We start from the raw sequence: 21,317 nt of genomic DNA, 5'->3' as shown, positions 1-21,317 counted from the left end.
TATCTGTGTTTGGGTTTTTTGGTGGATGGTTTGAAGGTTTTTGAAAAGCCAAGTTGTTCCCTATAACCACTGTTGCAGGCAACACTCAATCATACAGCAGCAGTGACGTGTTAGTGGTCCTTGAACTCTCCCTCCCTCCATCCCTCCGTTCTTCCCTCCCTCCCCCCGTCCAGTGCATTTCCTCACAAGCACATTCCATGCGTGGGTGGGATGGATTCACTGGCCAAACTCCTCTAGAGCCAATATCGCTACACGGCTGTAGAACTGGAATCACATAAAGCAGTCATGTCAGGACACCACGAGCCTCAAGTTCACATTCCCCTTTGAAAATGTCCATAAAAGAAGTAAGCTTGGAAGCAGCAGCAGCCCTTTGCCATGGTGCACAGGGTACCTCTGGCTCAAGGACAGGAGTGCCCTCCACTCCCTTTGCTCATCCTCCAGAGCCCCTGCCCACCAGTCACACCTCTCTTTGAGCACAGCAAACAAGAGAATGCAGCAACCGGGCCCTCATCTGTTCTCATTTATGGTATTTTAATCTTTTGGACATTAGCATTGCATTTGAATTCAGAATTATGAAAAAATAATGCCTTTTAACTTTACATTTTTGGATAGGCACCCTTGGCTTGTCCAGGAGCTACTGATAAAGCAAAAGCTGGGTTTGACTGTGCTGTGATGTACACCAGCACCTCTTTTATCAACATGAGGACAAATAAAGCAATACTGAAACACAGACCCAGGCTGAGGAGAGGATGCTATTAACTTGGATTTCATTGGTTTTAATGTGTTTCATAACAAACTCGTCTGATAAAAATGTACTGGGGGCATTGAGGGTTTCGTTAATTAAGAAGATAATTAAAAAGTTGTAAATGTAGAAGGACCACTAGATCTGCAAGAGTTTATGAGGTGAATTTACAGCTCAATTAAGAATGAAAATTGAGGAAACCTGGCACCAGGCACTGCTTCTCACATAGACAGCTGGGAGATTTGGGGAGGTTTGGAAGCTGGAGAGGAGAAAATGTAGGAAAATGGAAAATATTTACATCACACATAAACCCTGTTCACTATTAACACCTAGTCACCAATGTCAGGTACTGTAAACTCTTACCTCATGCTGATTACTTGGGATGTGGAATAATCACACATGAAGAAATTGCTCATCAAAGCAGTGGCTTCACACTCAGGCCAGGGTCATTTTCCAGAAATCCTGAGCAGAGCTTTCAGGAGGTTCACATTTAGTCCTATTATTTCTTAAATCAAGTTTGCCAGATTTATTACTCCCAGCCCAGAAGGTTTTTCTCTCTGGTTGCCGTATCATATAGTATTATAAATTGTATTTGCCATCCAATCTTGGATTCAATTCTTTAGTGTAATTGAGCTGCTGGATGTTACTGATGAAGGAGATGCCCTCTCTTCTCCTCTCCCCTTAGCCATGTCTCTGCTGGCAAGGCAGCAGCAGGATGCAGCCACACTGCCTGTGCTTATGGGAAACCCTGGCCAGGCTGCAGTTTCCCTTCCAGCTGTGACAGGTTTGTCATGTGCTCCCAGAGGACACTATCCCATGGAGACACGCCAGGAGCCAGCCCTGCCCAGATGCACAATGCTCCTGCACTGCTGCAGGACCAGGGCTGGTGACCCATTGTCCCCTGATCCTGGGAGGTCCAGCACCCTGCACTTACAGCTTATGCAATTTGGACAGGAAAAGGTGGCTTACAAAGTCTATGCAGACATGCCCTGTAAGTTTCTGGAACCAAAATGTTCCTGAAGCAGGTTTTCAAAATTGAAGTAAAAGTCTTTCTCACACTGGTATTACCCTTATTCTGTATGGTTCTCTTCCAATGATCTTTCCCAGAATTTCAGGACATGTGATTTCTGCCCAATTTGGCCTATATTAGTATTAATCATAATTTTCTATGGCTTTAGAACAAATGTTTTGCACCATTTCTAGTTATTCTCTCTGAACTAATGATACAAAATATTTTCTGTTGGAGCTGTCTACAATTACACTGGACTCATCTGACAGAAGGTCTTATGACCTGATCCAAAGCCTAACATTTGTTTTATCAGGTTTTCAATGAAGCCCTGTGGTTTTAAAGCTTCACTGAACTGTTGGAGCTCTAAACCCGACTATGTCAACCAAGACTGCATTTAAGGTGACATTGCTTTATAAATGAGACACTGAACAAAACTATTTACAAAATTTAATTTCTGGGACATCATAGGAAAAGAGAGGAATGTGAGGGTTTTTTTTTTTGTTTGGTTGGGTTTTTTTACTACATCTGCAACCATCTATCTGTTTTGGGAAAGGCTTCTATTTCTGTTTGTTATAATTGTTTTAGATTAAAAAGTTCTCCAAGAAAGCTAACATGTATTATTGCATATTTATAGCAATAAATACATATGGTGCTAAGCACATCAATGCTGCATGAGGCATTTTGCATCTCTGCAGATTTTCTTAAACATTTTTTCTCCCTTAATCATCTTGTATCAGTGATATTCCTGAAGTACAAGATAAAAGAACATTATAGCTCGAACAAATCAGCAATGCAGTAAAGAATTATGACTTCACCAAGCAGGTGCTTATTTTCTAGCAAAGATCCATCATTCTTTGCCACGGAGAATACATTTGTAAAGACCATATTAGACTTCACTTCTGATTGAAGACATTCATTTACTCTTAGAAATATTTTATTCTCCTTATGTCCTCCTCCACCCCCAGCTAATTTCATCCCCATACCCTCACTCCTTCCTTAGCTCATGTCATGCTGATTTTGCAGGGACTTGCCTCTATCAGACTTGTCCTCTTCCCAAGATCGACAATCATTTACCCCTTCCCTTTTGAGGGCCAAGGGTCTTACCCAGGGTGGTGACAGCTCAACTAAAACCTCATGTTCAGTGAAACCAGTCAAACACAGTACTGGCAGAGAGGACTGCAAAAGACCAGAAGAATCGAGATAAACCATTTTATGGGACTGTTTTATGACCATGTTTGAGCATGGTCAGCTCACATGTATATCTTTTTATGCCCCAGCCATATAACCACACCTCTCTATGACAACAGCCGATTGTATGGAAGGCTAAAGCACAAACTTATTGGAGAAGGCAAGTTCATCTGTTGAAAAAACACAAATAATGAACAGAACACCTGGTCTCAGTGGTTGCAATCACTGCAGCTGCAAGCAAACAGTTTTACCTTACAGAAGTTTGCGTGGATCACATGCATGTGCTTTGTTTAGGTGCTACACCTGCTGGCACAGATGATTTTGGCTTATCAGTGCTCTTACTTAACAAAGTGTTTGCCAAAGACACACCTGCCTGTTTGCCCAAGGGCTTCTCTCTACAGTCCTGCGTAGATTTAGTGTCTCCTATCCTTATTGTATTGCCCTGAAACTTTCACATCATCTCCTCATGCACTGTTTACAGTTGCTGAGCAAAGCACAAAGCAAATGCACTCATTCAACTTTCTCCTCAGCAGCAAGGACAGAACCACCACACATTGTGTGTTTTTAACAATGTAAGCGCTGGTTTGGTATCACAATGATGAATACTGTATGAGCAGCCACATGGATGAGACACATAGAATGACCCATCTTGCAGATCAGCTAAAGGAAAAATATCTCTTTGATTTTCTATTAGGCTCAAGCAGGAAAGGAAAATGATCAAGCTGTGGGACTGCACTGACTTTGCAAGGGCAATATCCAGTGTCAAGAAGGATAAAATACACTGCACACCACTAATTCTTGGAGAGACTTCACTCTTCTGCGAGTTTGTATTTAATTTTATATCAGGTGCTTGAGAGTCTGAAAGCAATAAAACCAGAGATAAAACTCTTCCTCATAGGGAAACATTTAACACATTTACCAAATTGTTCATTTAAGTAATAAACTGCTTGTCCTGGCTTCTGCTAAATGTTGTATCACGGTCCGGGAGGGTGGCACAGGCTGGCTCCCCCCCAGACCGGGTCTCCGGTTCTTGTAAATCCCACCGGATCCGGGGCGGGCGGCCCCCGAGGTTCTGCGACATGGCGGCAGTCTTCCATCCACGTCAATTCAAGCAGGAATATAGGAGACTAGGAAAGAACTGGACTCCATCTCTGTTCTACTAGGGATGTTTATTTGGGGTAACGGGAAAAGGGGTGCAGGGAAGGAGAAGGGGGAAGAGACACAAGGCAGGGAGGGGATGCTAGCAGCCCAGAGATGGAAAAGACCTCGAGCAGATCTGGACATCGCCTTATAAAGGGAAAGGAAAGGGAGGGACTGTCTCCCCTAGAGCCAGTCCCGGGGAGTCTGAAGGGAAGACAGGCATAGGGAACCCACCAATAGATTTCGGGTTACAGCAGAGCATACTTCAAAATGAACCAATGGTACACCGAGTGGGGAAACAAAGGGAGCACATGGAGATCTGAACATTGCATCACCACAGCTAAACTTGTTTTTATCTCAACTGTTGCATTTTTGGAGTATTGAAGTGATCCTACTCTCATATGGATGCTTATTTAAGTGACAACATTTTAGAATCAAATATTTAGCAAATCAAAAGTGTTCCAAACTCTAAGGAGTTTCAAATGCACATACAGTTCTTGATTTAAATACTGAAATTTTAAAAAGTTCTTTGAATTTCAAACCATAGCATTTGAAAACCAGTCCCTTTTTAAAGGGTTCCAAGTGCAGTGTGACTGAGTCAGTCCTGGGCAATGCCAAAGGCTAAAGAACGTGGATTTTTCCCCAGGTGTTCTGAGCCTCAATCTACAATTACTTGGGACGAGAGATAGGAAAGAAGGTTAAATAAACAAATTCCACAATGGTTTGGGTTGGAAGGGACATTAAAGCTCATCTTGTTCCAACCCCGTGCCATGGGCAAGGACACCTTGCAATAGTCCAGGTTGTCAGGGCACCATCCAGCCTGGCCTCAAACACTTCCAGGGATGGAGCATCAACAGCTTCTCAGGGAAACCCTCAAAGTCAAGAATTTCTTCCTTATGTCTAATCTAAACCTACACTTTTTCAGTTTAAAGCCATCCTTCCTTGTCTTGTCACTGCATGCCCTTGTCACAAGTCCCTCTCCAGCTTTCATGTGGCAACTTGGGGTACTGAAAGGTGCTGTAAGGTCTCCCTGGGCCCTTCTGTTCTGCAGATTGAACAACCCCAAATCTCTCAGCTTGTCTTCCCAGAAAGCCCTCTGGATTATTGATTATTAACAAATTATTCTTTACAAATCTTTTTTTACTACTATCCTATACACTCAGCACACTATCCTACACATATGAGCCAAAATATCTCTCTTGGATTTGCAAAGTAAATAGGATTTTTATTTTTAAAATAAAATAGTATTTTGACACTTTGCATTCTTCAGAAGCTCAGAAGGAATTTAAAAGAAAAAGCTCAAAACATTAATTGGAATTCTAGAACTGTGTGAAACACATGAGGTATTTTTATTAGTGATTCTTGTTCTGATCCCAGGCTGTATTTCTTTTCTCAGTCCTGGCTGGTATAAATGGGCGTTATCATGACAGCTGCCCCAGTTCATTCCTGATGGCAAAATATAATTTTTCAAAGGTCTAGAAAAGACACGTGGGCAGAAAACTAATACAGTCATTAGCCTTGACCAAAACTCCCTCAAGATTCTGCAAGCAATCCATAAATGACTAAGAAAAGATTTATGAAGCAATACTGAACCCTGACACATGCACTGTGATATTTCCTTTAGGGCTTTGGGCAGTGTGGTCTAGTGGAAGATGTCCCTGCCTATGGCAGGGTGGGAACTAAGAGATCTTTAAAGTCCCATCAAACTCAAACCATTCTGTGATTCTATGATCTGGGGGAAAAGGGAGGGGGCAGAAAGAGAAAATGCCCAGGGTCATTTCTAGATAAAAACAGGTATTTCCCAATAGAGCAATGTCTGCAAGAAAAGCTTGTGGCATTTTTTGTGATTTGGTTGTTGTTGTGTATGAGTTTTTCTAATACAAAACATGAGCAATGTAAACAGAGCACTTACCTAATGTGACTGCAAGAAGGTAAAAAGAAGTCCTTCAAATGAGTATCTTTAAGTGGAAAAGCACATCAAGGAAATGAGTCCTGATGAAATGACTTCAGGTAATTTTTCCTTCAATGCTCACCCAGATGCATAAAATGCTGACAAATCTTGGATAAGATGTTATCATGCAGCAAGGACTAATAGAATTCTTCAATAATGATTTGGTATTAAGGAAGCTATTCCTAAGTGGGATCAAGTTTAGAAAAATATCTGGGATTCCATAAAAAAAAAAACCAAAACAAAAAGCCACCAAACCAAACCAAAAAAACACAAGGAAACCCCCAAATCTCCTTTCACAGTGTAAGGGGTAATTTTCCCTAAGGAGCTGAAGGGGTTTTTTCCCCTTAAGGGAACCATTGTAAGTCCAGAAAAAAAACACATTTAAAAACCTAAGGTTGATCTTTGAATTAAATTAGTATTTATCATTCTAACAGAGAACATACCACTCTAATTGAAAAGAAATCAATACAACTAAGATGAGGGTCAGGAGAAGAATTTTTTTTCCCAAACAGCCCCACTTACACAACTCTATTAGAAAATGTGCATTTTGGATCATTACCAGGTTTGTCATATCCTAAAACAAGTAACCAAATTGACACCAAAAAAATTTTATACACACAGCAAAGTCTCCAAAGAGAAGCACCTTTTTGCATCCACCAAATTATGAGACAATGAAAGCATCTCAGAACTTTCAGAGATGCTGAATCTTCCTTCACTCTCTTACAGAAAGTGTCTGATCTTCCCAAGAGCAAACCAGCTCCTTCCCAGGTGCCACCTGGGTTTGTGGCACTGCAGGGGATTTCCACCCCTCTGCCCCAGTACAGCACACAATGACAGACCATCATGACATGACCTTTTTTCCATAGAAACCTTCTACATTTCTAGGGACACCACCACACAGCAATCTCCTTTACACATGGCCCTGTCTGGCACTTTCTGTTTCTGCAGAAGGTGGGCAGTGTCCTGGGGCTTCTCCTTTGTCCACCTGCAGAAGCTGGAGAGATGCTCCAGGTGGAATTAACTAGGTTGTGTGCTGACCAGAGGAGCTCACTTTGATGTAGATTGTATTCTGCCCATGCCCTATGCAGATCTCATAAAATAGCCAATAATTCAGCTGTAAATTGCAGACAATAAAGATAGCCCAGTATCTTGTGGCAAAGGTTTAATATCAGACAGAGAAAATAAAATCCTTCAGTTAAGAGTAGAATTTAATTAGAGGTTAAAGGTATGTTGAACTTTAATCAGCATCCTGGGTACAGCTTATGATCTGTGAAAAGGTAAATATTGTCATAACGAGCTGTTGCTGCCATCTACTGCACACAAGGAGTGTGCACTACAGAGATTTACCATTTGGCTACTGATCAAAAATATTACCTTGTTTGGATTAAGTACAATTTCTGTTTCAATAGAGCAATCATGTTTTTTTACTAGATGACTTCCAGGATGTGAATTTGTTTTAGAAAATACCTGTGACCCTTTGGGACATTCTGAATTCTCCTTTGGAGAGCCACTCCTAACCTGTGGGGGAAGCATGCAAGGTGAGCATATGTAGCTCCCATTACGTGAAACACATTGCTGTTAATAAGAAAGGCTTGTTAATCAGAGCTGCAGGTTATTAAGGTCTTAGAACACATTAGCTCTTCTTTAGCAATCTCATGCAGAGCTCCATAAACTCTGCTGAGGATGGATACCTGCCCTTGTGTGGTAGCTGTGATTTGAGTGAATGACTTCCCAGCTGTCAAAGCACTGGCATTGGCACTGAATTTCTACCACTATGCTAAAGGATGGGACAAAGGTCAAGCAGGCTGCTGAGGGAGTTCTAAGCAGCAAGAGCTATTCCAGCCCCACTGCTTGTTTTTTCCAGGGCATGAACCTGCTCCTGTATGTCCCAGAAGCTGCCTGAGTGCAAACAGAGGCATTCAAACATACTCATATGCATACATATTAACAGCAAAAAATCCTTGTATTAACACATGAAACAGCAACAAAGTCACTAAGCGCAAGAAATCCAGTATTATCATCTGGTTACAATTCATAAAATAATATATGCACATATCGCCTACCTACAAGGTATAGAGATGGCCATTCACAGCCAAATTCAGTCCTGCAGGTAAATAAAACCTTATTTTCTGTTGACTGCGACGAGGTTGGACACATTCACTTCAGAGACATCTTTGGCTTGTTAAGGGCCACAAGAAGACTGGAAATTGCAGTGAAAAAGTGGGAGGTAGGTGGGGATCCTGCTGATCTTACAGGCACTATATAGAGTCAAGTGTTCAGACACACCCAGCTCAACAACAGCGCACAAGAGCCAAGATTATGTGCTACAATAATAGTGACTAAGATGGCAAAGGAATTTAAAGACAAAAAAAATAATGTAAAAATCTGGCTCCTTTTCCTCAGCCTACAGTCAGGAGTGCAGGAGATGAATTTAACAGAATGACACCAGAATAGGGAATAGCAAAAAAGCATCCTGTATTCCTCTGCAAAATCCTGAATTTCCACACGAGGGAGCTTCCTGCCCACGAAGCTCACAGGGTGCTTCCTCCTGGGAAAGGTGGCAGCACTGGTTCCCTGCGAGTTCCCAATTCGTGCAGCCTGATTGCACTGCTACGAGTCACAGCGAGAGCCAGTCATGAAATGGTTAACAGATAATGATGATTGTCAGAGCTTGTTAACCACAATTATTTTCAAGAAATATGTAAATCTGTATAAATACCTAAGTGTGGTATATAATCTAAAACATACTGTTTAAATCTATAAGCATTCCTGAGTTAATTTCACTATGGGAACATTAGTTGCAACTTCCTGACTTCACTGTGTTTGAATTCATATCCATGAACATTAATTTAAAATTAGTCTAAATATTTGTTGAGAATTAATCACCTGATAAATTTAGCTCTTTTTCATTTTTATGAATTATTCATTATCTCCTCTCTTTCCGTTGATGTGTTGGTTGTTTGCAAGAATTGAATTACTGGTTGGCACAAAAAAAAAAAAAAAAAAAAAAAAACCCAGGATTTCTAGTGATTTGTAAAATGCTCCCCTTAGAAACCTTACTGGTGACTATGAGAGCAATTGGGTTTACCACCAATATTTTATGGTATTGATTTGCTTCTTGAAAGATCCACTGGAGTTTTTGAGAGGCATAAGCAAGTTCATACAACAAGTATTTTGCAACAACAGCAAAAAAAATCTGTTTATGTCTTGCATATTTGTCATTGCTACAAAGGAAGCTTGTATTAGTAAAAGCCTGTTGGTGGGAATGTTTGGGAACAGTATGATGAGGTGTGACTGCAGGAATGAACAGCTACATAAAACTGCTGAGCTACAAAAAGCTCCTTTTGCACAGTCATCACAGAAAATACTTGAGCTTGCCAAAGGAAATGAATAATTCTGTTCTAGTGTGGCCTCAGGCAAGTCTGAATGAAAAATTATCACCCACAAGATGTTACAAAGAGGAACAAATCTTTTAAGGAAAGCCTTGAGTAGATGGCAGCAAGGATCCTTAACACTGGGTAGTACAAAGGGAAGTGATTTGTGAGCCTCCAGCACGCAGAGGACCATCTCTGACACCTTATCTATGGCCTGCCCTCAGTGGAAATAGTGGAAGGCCAGATTTTCTTAATAGACCTTACATTCCAAAATCTAGGGCTGGGAGCCGAATTTCTGGCTGTCACTCATTAAAACAATCTTTGCCATAAAATCAATTTACTAGCCAACATAACTTCCCTTCTTCCAACTCCCTGAAACAGATAACATCTTGAACTTCCCGTGGGGTTTGTCTTTATATTTGTTACTTTCAATATCAGTTTGTTGCTATTAATTAAATAGCAAATCAGAAAATTACTTCTAAAATTATAGAAAAGCAAAACCCCCAGAACACACCCTCGTGTGGTTAGTAACTGGTACCAGCACTTGCAAAACATCAAAGGCTTCTCTAAACAGAGACTTTCATCAGGGATGCTGCAAGCCTTCATCTAATCTTTCATGATTTCCCATGCAGGAACATCAAAAGAGAAAGAAGAGAATAGCACTGTTCCAAAGGAACTCTGCTCTTTGTGAAAAGTATGTGTTTAGCGACAGCACATATAAAATGTAGGAGGGAAATTATTATTTACATAAGATATATTTTAATAAACATCATCATTAGCTCCCTGTCTTTTCCTATAAGGAACAAGGATTTTTGCAGTTCAAAATCATGTCCAAAGCTCAAGCGATTTCTGGAAGAAAATGAAAAAGAATTAGAAATGTGTAAGTCTTCAAAGCGAGAAGATCAATTTATGTTCATTTTTACCTACTGAAACACGTTCTGCATATTTCATTGTTTCTGTCATCTTGTTATAATCCATCCAAAGAGTTTTCAAAGAACATTAAGTCCTACAAATAAACAAACTGTGAATTAGATATGGAAGGCACAAAAATGCAACAATTACTATCAAAAGTCTCACTTGTAGGCTTTTGTTACATAAAGCAATTAGATTAGTCAATCACTTTCTATCACTGCCACTGAGCCACAGGAGTTTTGGAGGGGACAATCCAAAAATCTTAACTGTCATTTCTATCCTACCAAAAGCAAAATTTGTGAATTGTTGTTGGAATTTTAAAGCAAACACTTTTCAGTGAATAATTTAAATAGCATTGTAATTTTGGTTTATATTCTCTGATGTAAGTATCACAGATGATTTTGAAACCCTTTCATATTAACACAATTATGTTGGCAAAAGAGCTACACAGCAAATATCAATTTCTAGAAAACATGCATCTTAACATAATCTTTACCCCTAGCACCAAGTATTCTTCTCATACAATTCTTAAGATTATCTTCACAAGAGAATTTTTGTAGGAATTTTCATATGACATGAAGGTCTTACATGCAACACTCAACAGAATTATTGGATTGGTTTGAAATTACCAATAGAAACAACATAACTTTTTTTTTGGTTGTTGTTGTTCATATGCTTGTTCAAACACCATAAGGGGTTTGGGGGAGTTTGGTAGGTTTGACATGTATGTTGAGATTTGATCCTGCCATACAAAATTTTGAACTTCATATGTAATACTATTTAAACAGTTGAATAAACAAAAATTTAAGATTAAAAAAAAAAAAAAGAAGCAGACATAAAAATTGAAAAGTTTTCAGTTAATTTATCTTTTAGGTGTCGGGTTTGGCTTTCCACTGCACCTGCAATCTTGTAGGTCTCAGCTGACAGCAAGAGCCCCTTTGGCCCTGCTCTGCACATCTCTGTGGGTCTGCCTCCCCACCCTGCACACTTACAATGAGGAAACAAGCACCAATCATTACTGCCTTGATCCTCACGTCAAGATCTACAGGGACCTGGATCCCAAAGTTGGCAGTGTTGGTAAAGACGTTATTGACAAACCCAGACCAGTACTTGGAAATTTTGCCAATCGTTGTCATCTCATTGAGAGCTTTTACCTGCACAAATAAAAACCAGGAACAGACATAAATGTAAACAAATCAAATGCACACTGATGACATCTCCCCAGAATTAATGACTGTGTCCTGACATGCAGAGTATGCTACAGTTGTCAGGTTCTCCTTTTATTCTTATTGCTGAGACGTTCTATTAATGTCAAATTTCCCTTTACGAGTAGCACGCAAGAAAGGGTCTCAAGTTTAGAAACATCAGCATCTTTGGAGCTGACAAAAAGTGGGAGAAAGCAATTGTGAAATATTAGGCCAGTTTTGCTCCTTTCAGAGCGCTGTGGTTTTATTCCTGTCTCATGTTTTTTATATTCTCTTAGCCACACTGCTGTGCACCACTCAGGGGACAGGTATGTCCTCAATTATGTAGCCATCTGCATGTTTCTTACAGCATACTGAAATACAGACACTACCCACTGGTGTCTTCTCATTTCGCTAATGATTTGATAAACCCAAAAATTCCTTTATGATTCTTAACTAAGGCAAAGCACTTTGTTCACGTCAGAAAACTCAGTTCAGTGTTCCTTTAAGTATCTCCCATTCTCCCTCTCACCTGGGAAATTTATTCAAAGTAGTAAAACTTTTAAATTTAACACTTGTATGAAACATACCTCAAAGTCAACATCTTCAAAACAGCCACAGGTTGCACATGGGCCTATTATTTTTAGTACATCTTCTTTGCTCTCATTCTGTATAGTAAACTTTGGCAGAAAAGGGTCCCAGTTCTGCACAACGTACCCAGCTATTGTGCCAGGTGGGGACTGAACTTCTACCTAGCAAACAAAAGAAAACAACATCAACAAAATCTTTTTAGCTAATTGTATATTAGTATTTTTTTCCATGGTAGTGTATTGTTTATATAATGACAAAGTATTTATTTACTGAATATAGCAACATATCATTTTACCAAACGTTGAACTGGGTATTGCAGAACTATCTAATGGTGTTGTTAAATATAGTGGACAATATGAAGCTCAAAAGCTGCACCAGAAGCCAACATCTTACATACTATATAAGACTTTATAAAAGCTATAAACAGAAATAAAAATATTGTTATGGTATTCAATGAGTATCCTATAAGCTTTTTTTAAGTAGCTGTACTAGCAAAGGACCTTTTTTAAAAATCCTGATACAGTGCTAAGAAGGTAAGTGAATGAACTAACCTGTAAAACATTTGCATAACACAAGAAAGATTACTGAGGAAAGATCTGATGCTCTACAGGATCTGCATTTTTCCCTCCAAGCAGCTTACTTCCAGGTTCTGCAATTTCCCAGAGATATATGGCCCTAAAGAGGCAGATCCATGGAGCAAAGCCTCAGCCTCCTCAGAGACCTGCTTCCCAGTCACACCCACACACCCCAGGGGCCTCCAGGGAGTTTCCATCCTTCACCCTCCTGAGGTACAGTGGGTGATCTCTGTCTGTGTCAGGGCAAGCAGGATTTTGGAGCATTACTTGACTGGAGAGACATCATCAGACACAAAGGCTGTGTGTGGGATGTCAGCAAAGCCAGGTCCCGTGAAAGGGAGGAGGAACACTAGGAACGTAACTCGTTCATCAACAGCTGTATCTACTCAAAGGGAGCAGTCCCGGGCTGAGGGACTGAATTCCTCCCTGCCACCCTCGAGGAGCTGCACAGCGAGATGCTGGGACAAAAGGCGTTTGGGATTCCCTCACCTCCTGCAGGAAGCAGGGGAAGCAGCAGCTGTTGCACCTCAAGGGTCGGATCACTCGGATCACCTCCCGGCCCGCGTTATCCGCAATCCTGATGGTGAAAGACCTCAGAGGCGAGCACAGCTTGCGGTCAAAGCAGTCGTTCTCTTCTACTGCAAAGTAAACTCTTTGGCCCAAATGGTTTTTTATCTCGTATTTGCTGGAGGTCTCTGTGCCAAGTATGGCTGATAAAGCAAAACAAGTCAAAATTTAACTTAATTAAATTAATTAATCTGTTAATACCTTAGCATAACATTAGCGTATTGCTTTGGACTAACGACACAAAGAAAATATACAAGTATAAGGAACTAATAATGTCAGGCCTGTATTTTGAAGGAATTAATTCAGACTTTGATTTGCTGTACATTACAGTACATATCACAAAAGAGAATTCAGGTCCTGAGTTTCGGTTTGGGCTTTTTCTGACTTTATCATCTGTGAAAAGTAACATCCTCAGACTTCCCCACTTCAGTGACAAAGCTTTCACCCAGCAGGTCTTTCGAGAATCAGGCCAAAACCATTTTGAATGGGAGAAATACATTTTACAGTGTTTTACTGGCAGAACTTAATACTTATTAAGTACTTTGAAATTCTAAGAAACTGAGTAGTTAGAAAAGCTTATGTATCACTTTATGTGTTCTGACCTTCCTTTCTCTATTTGCTTCATTTCTCATGGTATGTCAATTATTGTTAAATGTAATAAATTTTTCCATGGTTTAGAAATATGGATAAACTTTAATAGCACTGAGAGGGAGGTGTCTGAAGGAGAGAATTCAGGACTGTCTTAGAGATTACTCACTCCTCCGTGGTTTGCTGCAGCAAACAACAAAGTGAGTCTTCCCCACACTCTCAGCACATAACAGCCTGACAGAGGGGCAGCAGGAGGGTTTGCAGGGACTTCACTGAGCTGGGGGCAAGGCTTGGATGTCTTTTGGAGACACCTGTGTACCAACACTGTTGAAGGGTGACAAGGATTGAACCATACCTTCCAGAAGCTCCACTTGCTGATGAATAATTATCTGGTCCAGCTGTTTTAAAAAAATAAACAAGACGGTGGGTCTTGGATAGGTCTGGGATTCCTAGTGGTCACCTGTCTATACTTGTTGCTCATCTCCCTGTTATTAAGATTTCTTTCCTTCCAGAGGAGCACAGGCTGGGTGCCTGAAGGCTATCTCAAGTTACACTTTAGATTTCTCTCTGAAATTATGGCTGAAGAATGTGGCATTAGGTGCTGTGGCCATGTAATTCACCCACAGATTTGAAGAAAAAAAATCTTCACTGAGGGAATAAGGAGGACAACAGCAACAGAGAGCTGTGTGCAAGAAGCAGAATCCACTTGCTCCTGTTGCTCCTCTTTGGCAGAGGGGAAGCTCCTTATCCCAAATCCAAGGCTGGTGCTGGGCACCAAGGCAGTGCAGGAGTGAGTGAGCCTGGGCTCAAGCTCAAAATATGCAGTGGCCACATCCCAAAGGGCCCTGCTGGAGCAGCCCAGCAAGGCAGCCAGGGGATGCCACACCAGCTTTAACACTCTGATCTCAGGAACACAACCTCTGCACCCTAAATCTGGCAAATGGTCATGCCAGGGTACCAGAATGAGCAAAATACAGTGAAACCCCCAGCAGGCTGAAACTGTCTTCTCCCATGAGCTGATTACAAATGCAGGAGAAAAACTGCTTCCCGTGATACCCAGCTTTGCTGTGCTTATCATCCCTCCAGCATTATTTTTTCTTGGAGAACAGTTAGCATCATAAAACCAGCAAGACTTAATTTCAGTCTACCTTTCAGTTTTATGTGACTTTTTATGCCTGTTTTTTGGGATAGTTTTAGGTTTTACCAGTCTCTTTTCTGTAAATTCCTGATGGGCAAACCAGGATTTTGCCATTACTCACAGCTGCAGACACAAAGCACACAGCAACCTTCTGAGACCAGCATGTCACAGCTCTCCAGTGCCTGAATGTTTTAAAATTGATAAATCCTGCCTGGTACATATTCAAACTGTTGCAGCCATTTGTCACTTCTAGTCAGCTCCTGCAGCTTGTTCAGGCTGCAAAGAAAAGCTGGTAGGAAGAGGAACTTCTTTATCCCTTTCATTAATCTCTAAAATGTGCATGCCAGTAATTGAAATAATAAAAAATATTTAGACATAAAAATATTGTCCCAAGAATCTTTGCTGTTTGTTGTTTGGGTCTCAGGAGAGAGCTCTTAGTGCTCATGAGAAGGGCTCTGCTGATGGAAAGAGAATAAACAAATTAAAGATGGTAGGGCTATTTTAATATTTTAGTATTGATTTTAATATGGATTGCTTTGCCCCATGTAGACTTTCACAGGGAGAAGAAAATTAATGAGTCTGAATTGTTAAAAGCTTTGAGTGATTTTGGTCTGTGTATTGGTTTACTGTGCACAATGTATAAACAATGTTGAGACAACACAGCAGTACCACTTGCTATCCTTGTTTTGCCTTTCACTGGTTTCTGCAAGGCAATTATTCTGATGCATTTTTACTGGAGCACTTGTGGATTGAGGGAATGCTGCACTTGCATTTGAAAGCACCCAAAGCCCTTAGGTTTTACAAGGGTCTGGTCCTCTTGAGCTCAGATATGTTAAAAATCCTTATACACAGTATTCAGTTCTGTGGGGATTAAATTTACATCTGATCAGTCTAAACAAAGAAGGTTTTTACAAAATTGGTTAAACCTGAATGGTGGCACAACATGCAGCTGAGCTACTCAGAAAATTCTCCAAGGTTTCAACTGTCTATTCCTACTGTGGGAAAAGGTTCCTGTGATTTTTGTTATGGATACAATTCTTTGAGCTATGGCTGTAACCTGGAAGATAGTAATGAGGTTTAGGTAACTTCCTTTTGTAGGAAATTATTTACAGAGTGACAGTCATAGAAAGCATGGTTTGTGTTTTCTGAGGCAGAAGCAGTTTCTTGCCCTTCTCTGGTGCACCTCAAACAATCAGAATTTCTCCTTCACCTGAACTGATTCTGAGTGTGGATCTGCAGAGGGAAATATTGTTAGCTGGCCTTTACCTATTGGACACATATTTTCCTTTCCTCTCATCCAGTCCAGGGGTTGCTATCTGGAATCAGATTGTAGGGATCTCTCTGAGACTGACTAAATTTGAATCCTTGTTTCACAGTCAAACATTATGGTCTTATTGAGAAATATATTCAGCTTTCTCAAATCTATCCAGTTATCTTGCCCACTCCTGCTGGAGATAATCCCAGAATGTCATTTCTGTTAGTTATTCTGTATTTAGTCACAAACACTCTCTATATAACCTTTCCTCCATTAATGTAATTCTATAAATTAAGTATGTCTCTTTCCCTCAGTTTGTTTACTCTCCTAGGGACTCAGTCATGGTTCCCTCTCTGATAAGTGTTGTTTTTAGTCTATAGATGAAACAGATGGAGCCTTGTTTTAAAGGAGATTCTCTATTCCCCACATCTTTTCCCAGTAGCAGCTCTCTGTGCCTGTTCCAGTTTGGACCCAACTTTCCCCAATACACACAGCACCAGAATGACACACAGATTTCTAGAAGTCTTCCCAGTGGCATAAAAAATTCCAAGCTCTGCTAGAAACATCTTCATTTGGGCATTTAATTACATGAAAATCTCTTAGTCCATCAAGCTAAATCCCACAGGATTACCCTAGCAGCTGTGAATCCCACATGCATCCTGCAGACAGCCCTCTCCCTGCTGGTGGGATCTCCTCTATGCTCCCATCTATCCTATATGAGCTGAGCCTGTTTCATCAGTCAGTCAGACAGCATGGCTTCAGCAGCACACACCAAAACCTTCTGCAATGCACAGAAACTCGAGCTGTGGGTATATTTCAACAACCAGCTCTGCACACATGCCTCCCATTTTTCAGGCTGCAGAGAAAATTGAGAGTAATTGGCAAGGGCTGCAGCACAGGCCAAGAACAAGCATGAATGAGGACTTCAGTTCTAGTTACAGCTCTGAGAGCGACTTGCTCTTTTGTCTTAATGTCTGATGCAAAGCTGCTGTAAAATGGAGTGAGAGTATTTGCTTGCCCACATTGTCTGGGTAAATCTGAGGTGCAATTCATGTTCATACAGGAGCCTGAATATGTAACCTGCCAAGTGCTTACTATCACAGTCACTTTTAGACTAAAATATGTAGCTTCCAAGCTCTGTAAGCAAATGCTTGTGTAATTGACAACACATATCATTTTGTGCTCAGGCATCTTGAAATGAAAGTCATCACTCCACATGAAAGACTGTTTCTGAACAGTCTCCCCATTTCATTAACTGTCTAGGTAACTTAGCTCCAAATATAAAATACATTCAATTTCTGCTTCTGTACAAAACCACCAGAAACATGTGTCTAAAATACACATCTTGAGTTTAGCAACATTTCCCAGCATCACTAAAATGCAGACACAGTAGAGACATATCAGAATCGTGATCTGACTGTGCTGGGGGCCTGATTCTGTCCCTGCTTATACCAGGCAGGGTGTATGACACCTTACTCAGCATGTAAGAGTGGAAGAATCCAGCCACATGTGAAATGGAAACCTCAGTCAGTGTCAAAGCTACAGCAGGGAGTGACCCTCTTGGCAAGAAGGCTCAGGAAGAGATGAAACTGCTGGAGCAGAGCTGCAGGCCATCAGTGCTCTGAGCTCCAGGAGCTGAGAGGTTTCACAGAGCAAAAGGGACAGCCACATCTTTAGCAGCAGGATGGAGAAGATGAAAGCATTCATTTTTCTTCCCCACCCATGACTTACTTTTCTGCTTCCATTTCCAAGCATTTACCTCTTTTAGGCATTAGCACTTTCCTCCCCACACAGAGTTCATGCAAGCTGTAGCCACTCAGACTTACGCTCATCTAATTTCTATAAAATTAATGGCAGCAATGAAGAAAAAGCTTCTTTCTCCTACATTCCTTTTTTCACAGTCATATCAAACAACATAAAAGCCTCTCCATCTCAACCTATCCCTCCATCTCAACCTATCCCTCCGCCCAGGGGAAAAACCCAACCTCATCCACCAACGTATCAAAGCAACATACAAGGAAAACATAACAATTCTAACATTCAGAAAGCTTCAGGACCTGATTCAGGTACTCCAGACCAGGTGGCAAATTATGAGTGTGTGATGTTTGCTTCCAGAGACTTGTTGGTTCAACAGGCGTATTCTCTTGAGGAATGTCAGAAGAACCAGGGAGATAATCCTTAAAGATTGGGTTCATTTGTCCCTGAGATTCTGCAGGGAAAAAAAAAGAAAAAACAAAACAGAAATATCAGAGCCAAAAGACCAGCTAGCTTCTCAGATCAAAGCTGGAACAATAACATAATTCTGCATGTAACTATATCAGTACTTCAGTTCAGGTCAGGAGTGAGGACCCAAAAGGAATCTCCTGATGGTTTCCCACATCAAGCACTCTGATCATAAAGCTGCCTTAGAATATGCAAGGTGGAATCACTGCAGATGATGCTAATTCAGGATATGAGGTCTTGGAAGGCACCTGATCTGCTCTGACAGCTGCTGAGCACAGAGCCTGTGTGACAAGGCTGGAGCTGGCCTGGGCTCACACCCAGGGTGGCCAGAAGCCCCTTGGCACAGGTTGCCCAGCCCTGCTCTCTGTGAGCTGCCCTGTGTGCCCTGAGCTGCTGAGGGCTGGCTCCCAGCAAGATGCTTTCCAGCATCCTAAGGGCACCCATAATTTCTCTTAACTAGAGAGAACTTTCCCAGGGATCTCAGATTCCCCAAGCTGGATGTTACAGCCCTGATATCAAAGTCTACACATCCTCTTATAGTCTATTACTCATTATTATCTTAACTAATAGGTCAGATATCATTATGCTGTGTTTTCTGGTTAGCTGTCACTAACAAGTGCTTTAGGACACTGTGGTGGTGACCTTGGCCAGTTCTGTGGAGGTAACAAGAGCATTTACTGCCACAGGCACCTGTATATCCACAGCCCTACACAGGCACAGTCTCCCACAGCACAGTGACCACCTTAACCACTGGATTTCCAAAAAAACTGCTCCTGGCTTTTCCAGGCACATCATTCCTCAGCCTACAGAAACACTGACTCTGCAGGAACAAGGAGAAGAAACTGAAGCTCTCCCCACAGAAATGGCAAGTCCTTGTGTTGATCCCTGTGATTTGGCAGAAAAGCAGTCCCTAAACTGGTTGTTTTTATCTCATGTGTGACAACACTTAGACACAGTGGGGTTTGAGGTCCAGAAGGAATTTTGGCTCTAAGTCTGAATCACTCTTTTGCTTTTGTGGGTTTAAATGAGAACCTTTAGTATTATTTGAACTCACTGTGAAAGATTCATCATTCAATCATATTTTGATCTTAATTTGTCTTTGCAGCTTCTGCTCTCTTTCAAAATCTGAGACCACAGGAAGAAGTAACCCCTTTGAATTTGTAGCTGGCTTTTAAAAATGTATAACTGGGTAATAAATATTTTATATGCTCTTCTGCATCATTTTACCTCACAGGGTTCTGTTACTGCCGTAACTCTTGTTGTAACATGAAATGCCATGAAGTAGCCCAGTGTTAGCATTATTCTTGAATAATAAAGAGAAAAGAAAGACAACAAATTGCAGTTCTACCTGTCAAATTTTAAGCTATACAAAAATCAAACAGTAAATACATTAAATATTAATGACAATCTGAGCTACTCTGACACTTTGTCTATTTTTTGTGGATGATTCCTATTTCATTATTAGTATGGAAAAACTTAGAAGTTACCATATGATACAGTGAGTATTCTGTAGAAATGTAATTTGTAGAGTTACATGTTCCTAAAAGAGGTGTATTGTCAAGTTTCCTCATACTAAAAACCATATTCCACACCATTCCTATTTCACTGCTTACAGTGAAACTGTATACATCAAAAATATGCAAAACCAGCTTTCTCTTACATGGCTAAAAAGAAGCAAATTTAAAAAAAAACTATATTGCAAGCATACAGCAATGTTGTAAAACCTGCTTGCTCCTGTGTACCTTTTAGTGCTCTAAATGCAGAATGTCTTGAGTATTTTGAGGGCAAGAAAGAGGGACAAACATTTGGCAAACAGAGATAGACACTGCTGAAACTCCCTGGGCCAACACCTGCCTCTATACATGCTAACAGAATGTCCACTGTGGAGTTATGCTCATGTTAAGAGAAACAGAGATTTGTATCCTTCTGCTTAGTTTAAGTATTTGAAAGCCTGGAGAAAATAAGTTGAGAAGGCTGTTTAGATCAGATGCTGCATGTTTGCTCATAGCCCTGAGTACTCAACTGGCTACTGCTAAAAGGCAGTATGTGACAAAGACACACCCACATAGGAGTAATCTGATTAAATTCAGTTATTCTTCAGATATTATTTTTTCATACGTGGTTCTCAGGTCTCTGGCCAGTTTTGAATGTGAAAAGCATTTGCTGATGTCGTATTTTCAAAGTGGAATAGAGAAGTGTGCAAATATAGTGGTACCCTTGGCTCAGCACCCACCCTTCCCAGGTATTCTGTACCAACAGGTTTAAACACAAAGATACAAACACTAAATTTTCTGACTGAATGCAGAGGCTAACATTTATAAAATGTATTTTACTCAAATAACATCCCAGTATTTAGTCTCCTTAGGAGCCTCTTGGATGCTGAAAAATTAAAGGAAGACAAAACAACTGTGCTTTGACTGATGTGGTTTTAGCCTGAAATACTCATTTCATCAGACTGCTGATTGCTGGAAATGCATAAGACTGTAGTTTTCTGTAAACATGATCTAAAAATACAGACTATAGATGCACTTACCTTGAGAGGCCATGAAGCTTCCTGAGTTACTTCTTCAAAGGAAGCCAGGTTAAAAGAAAAGGCTTTTCTTGTTGCAGCAAATAAAAAAAAAGCGCACAGCATGCACAGAACTTCAGAAGGTGTCTGTGCAGTTGATAGCAGCTCGCAGAGCAGGGGAGGTGCGGCGCTGTCCTCATGGCACGGAGCGCTGTGCTGGCTGAGCAGGGCCACTGGGGGAGATGCTGCCGGAGAGCCGCCGAGTGCTGATCCATGGCAAGACGAGGCGGCAGCACCAATGGAAACAGGGAGAAGAGTTTTGCCAGCGCGGAGAGACAAAGCTGCAATGTACCCACCGGCTAAATGAGCAC

At 40.9% G+C, this 21,317-nt stretch overlaps 1 protein-coding gene across 3 annotated transcripts in view; it reads right to left on the bottom strand.

The window, feature by feature from the left end:
- Positions 1-7,119: 7,119 nt before the first annotated feature.
- Positions 7,120-21,317, bottom strand: part of LOC146433309 (phospholipid scramblase family member 5-like) — a 73,863-nt gene continuing 59,665 nt past the window's right edge. For all 3 annotated transcript variants that reach the window (XM_085069493.1, XM_085069491.1, XM_085069492.1), the window contains exons 3-10: positions 20,971-21,212; positions 18,272-18,423; positions 14,177-14,219; positions 13,156-13,376; positions 12,091-12,252; positions 11,309-11,470; positions 10,332-10,410; positions 7,120-10,253 (exon numbers count right to left, since the gene is read on the bottom strand). In XM_085069493.1, the coding sequence (XP_084925619.1) occupies positions 10,372-10,410; positions 11,309-11,470; positions 12,091-12,252; positions 13,156-13,376; positions 14,177-14,219; positions 18,272-18,423; positions 20,971-20,983 (792 nt within the window). In that variant the 5' untranslated portion in view covers positions 20,984-21,212 and the 3' untranslated portion in view covers positions 7,120-10,253; positions 10,332-10,371. The remainder of the gene's footprint in view (positions 10,254-10,331; positions 10,411-11,308; positions 11,471-12,090; positions 12,253-13,155; positions 13,377-14,176; positions 14,220-18,271; positions 18,424-20,970; positions 21,213-21,317) is intronic.

Source organism: Lichenostomus cassidix, chromosome 9 (assembly GCF_008360975.1).
Source record: "Lichenostomus cassidix isolate B80296 chromosome 9, HeHo_3.0, whole genome shotgun sequence".
In the NCBI taxonomy this organism is placed as follows: domain Eukaryota; kingdom Metazoa; phylum Chordata; class Aves; order Passeriformes; family Meliphagidae; genus Lichenostomus; species Lichenostomus cassidix.
This window is presented reverse-complemented; position numbering and strand designations above follow the sequence as displayed.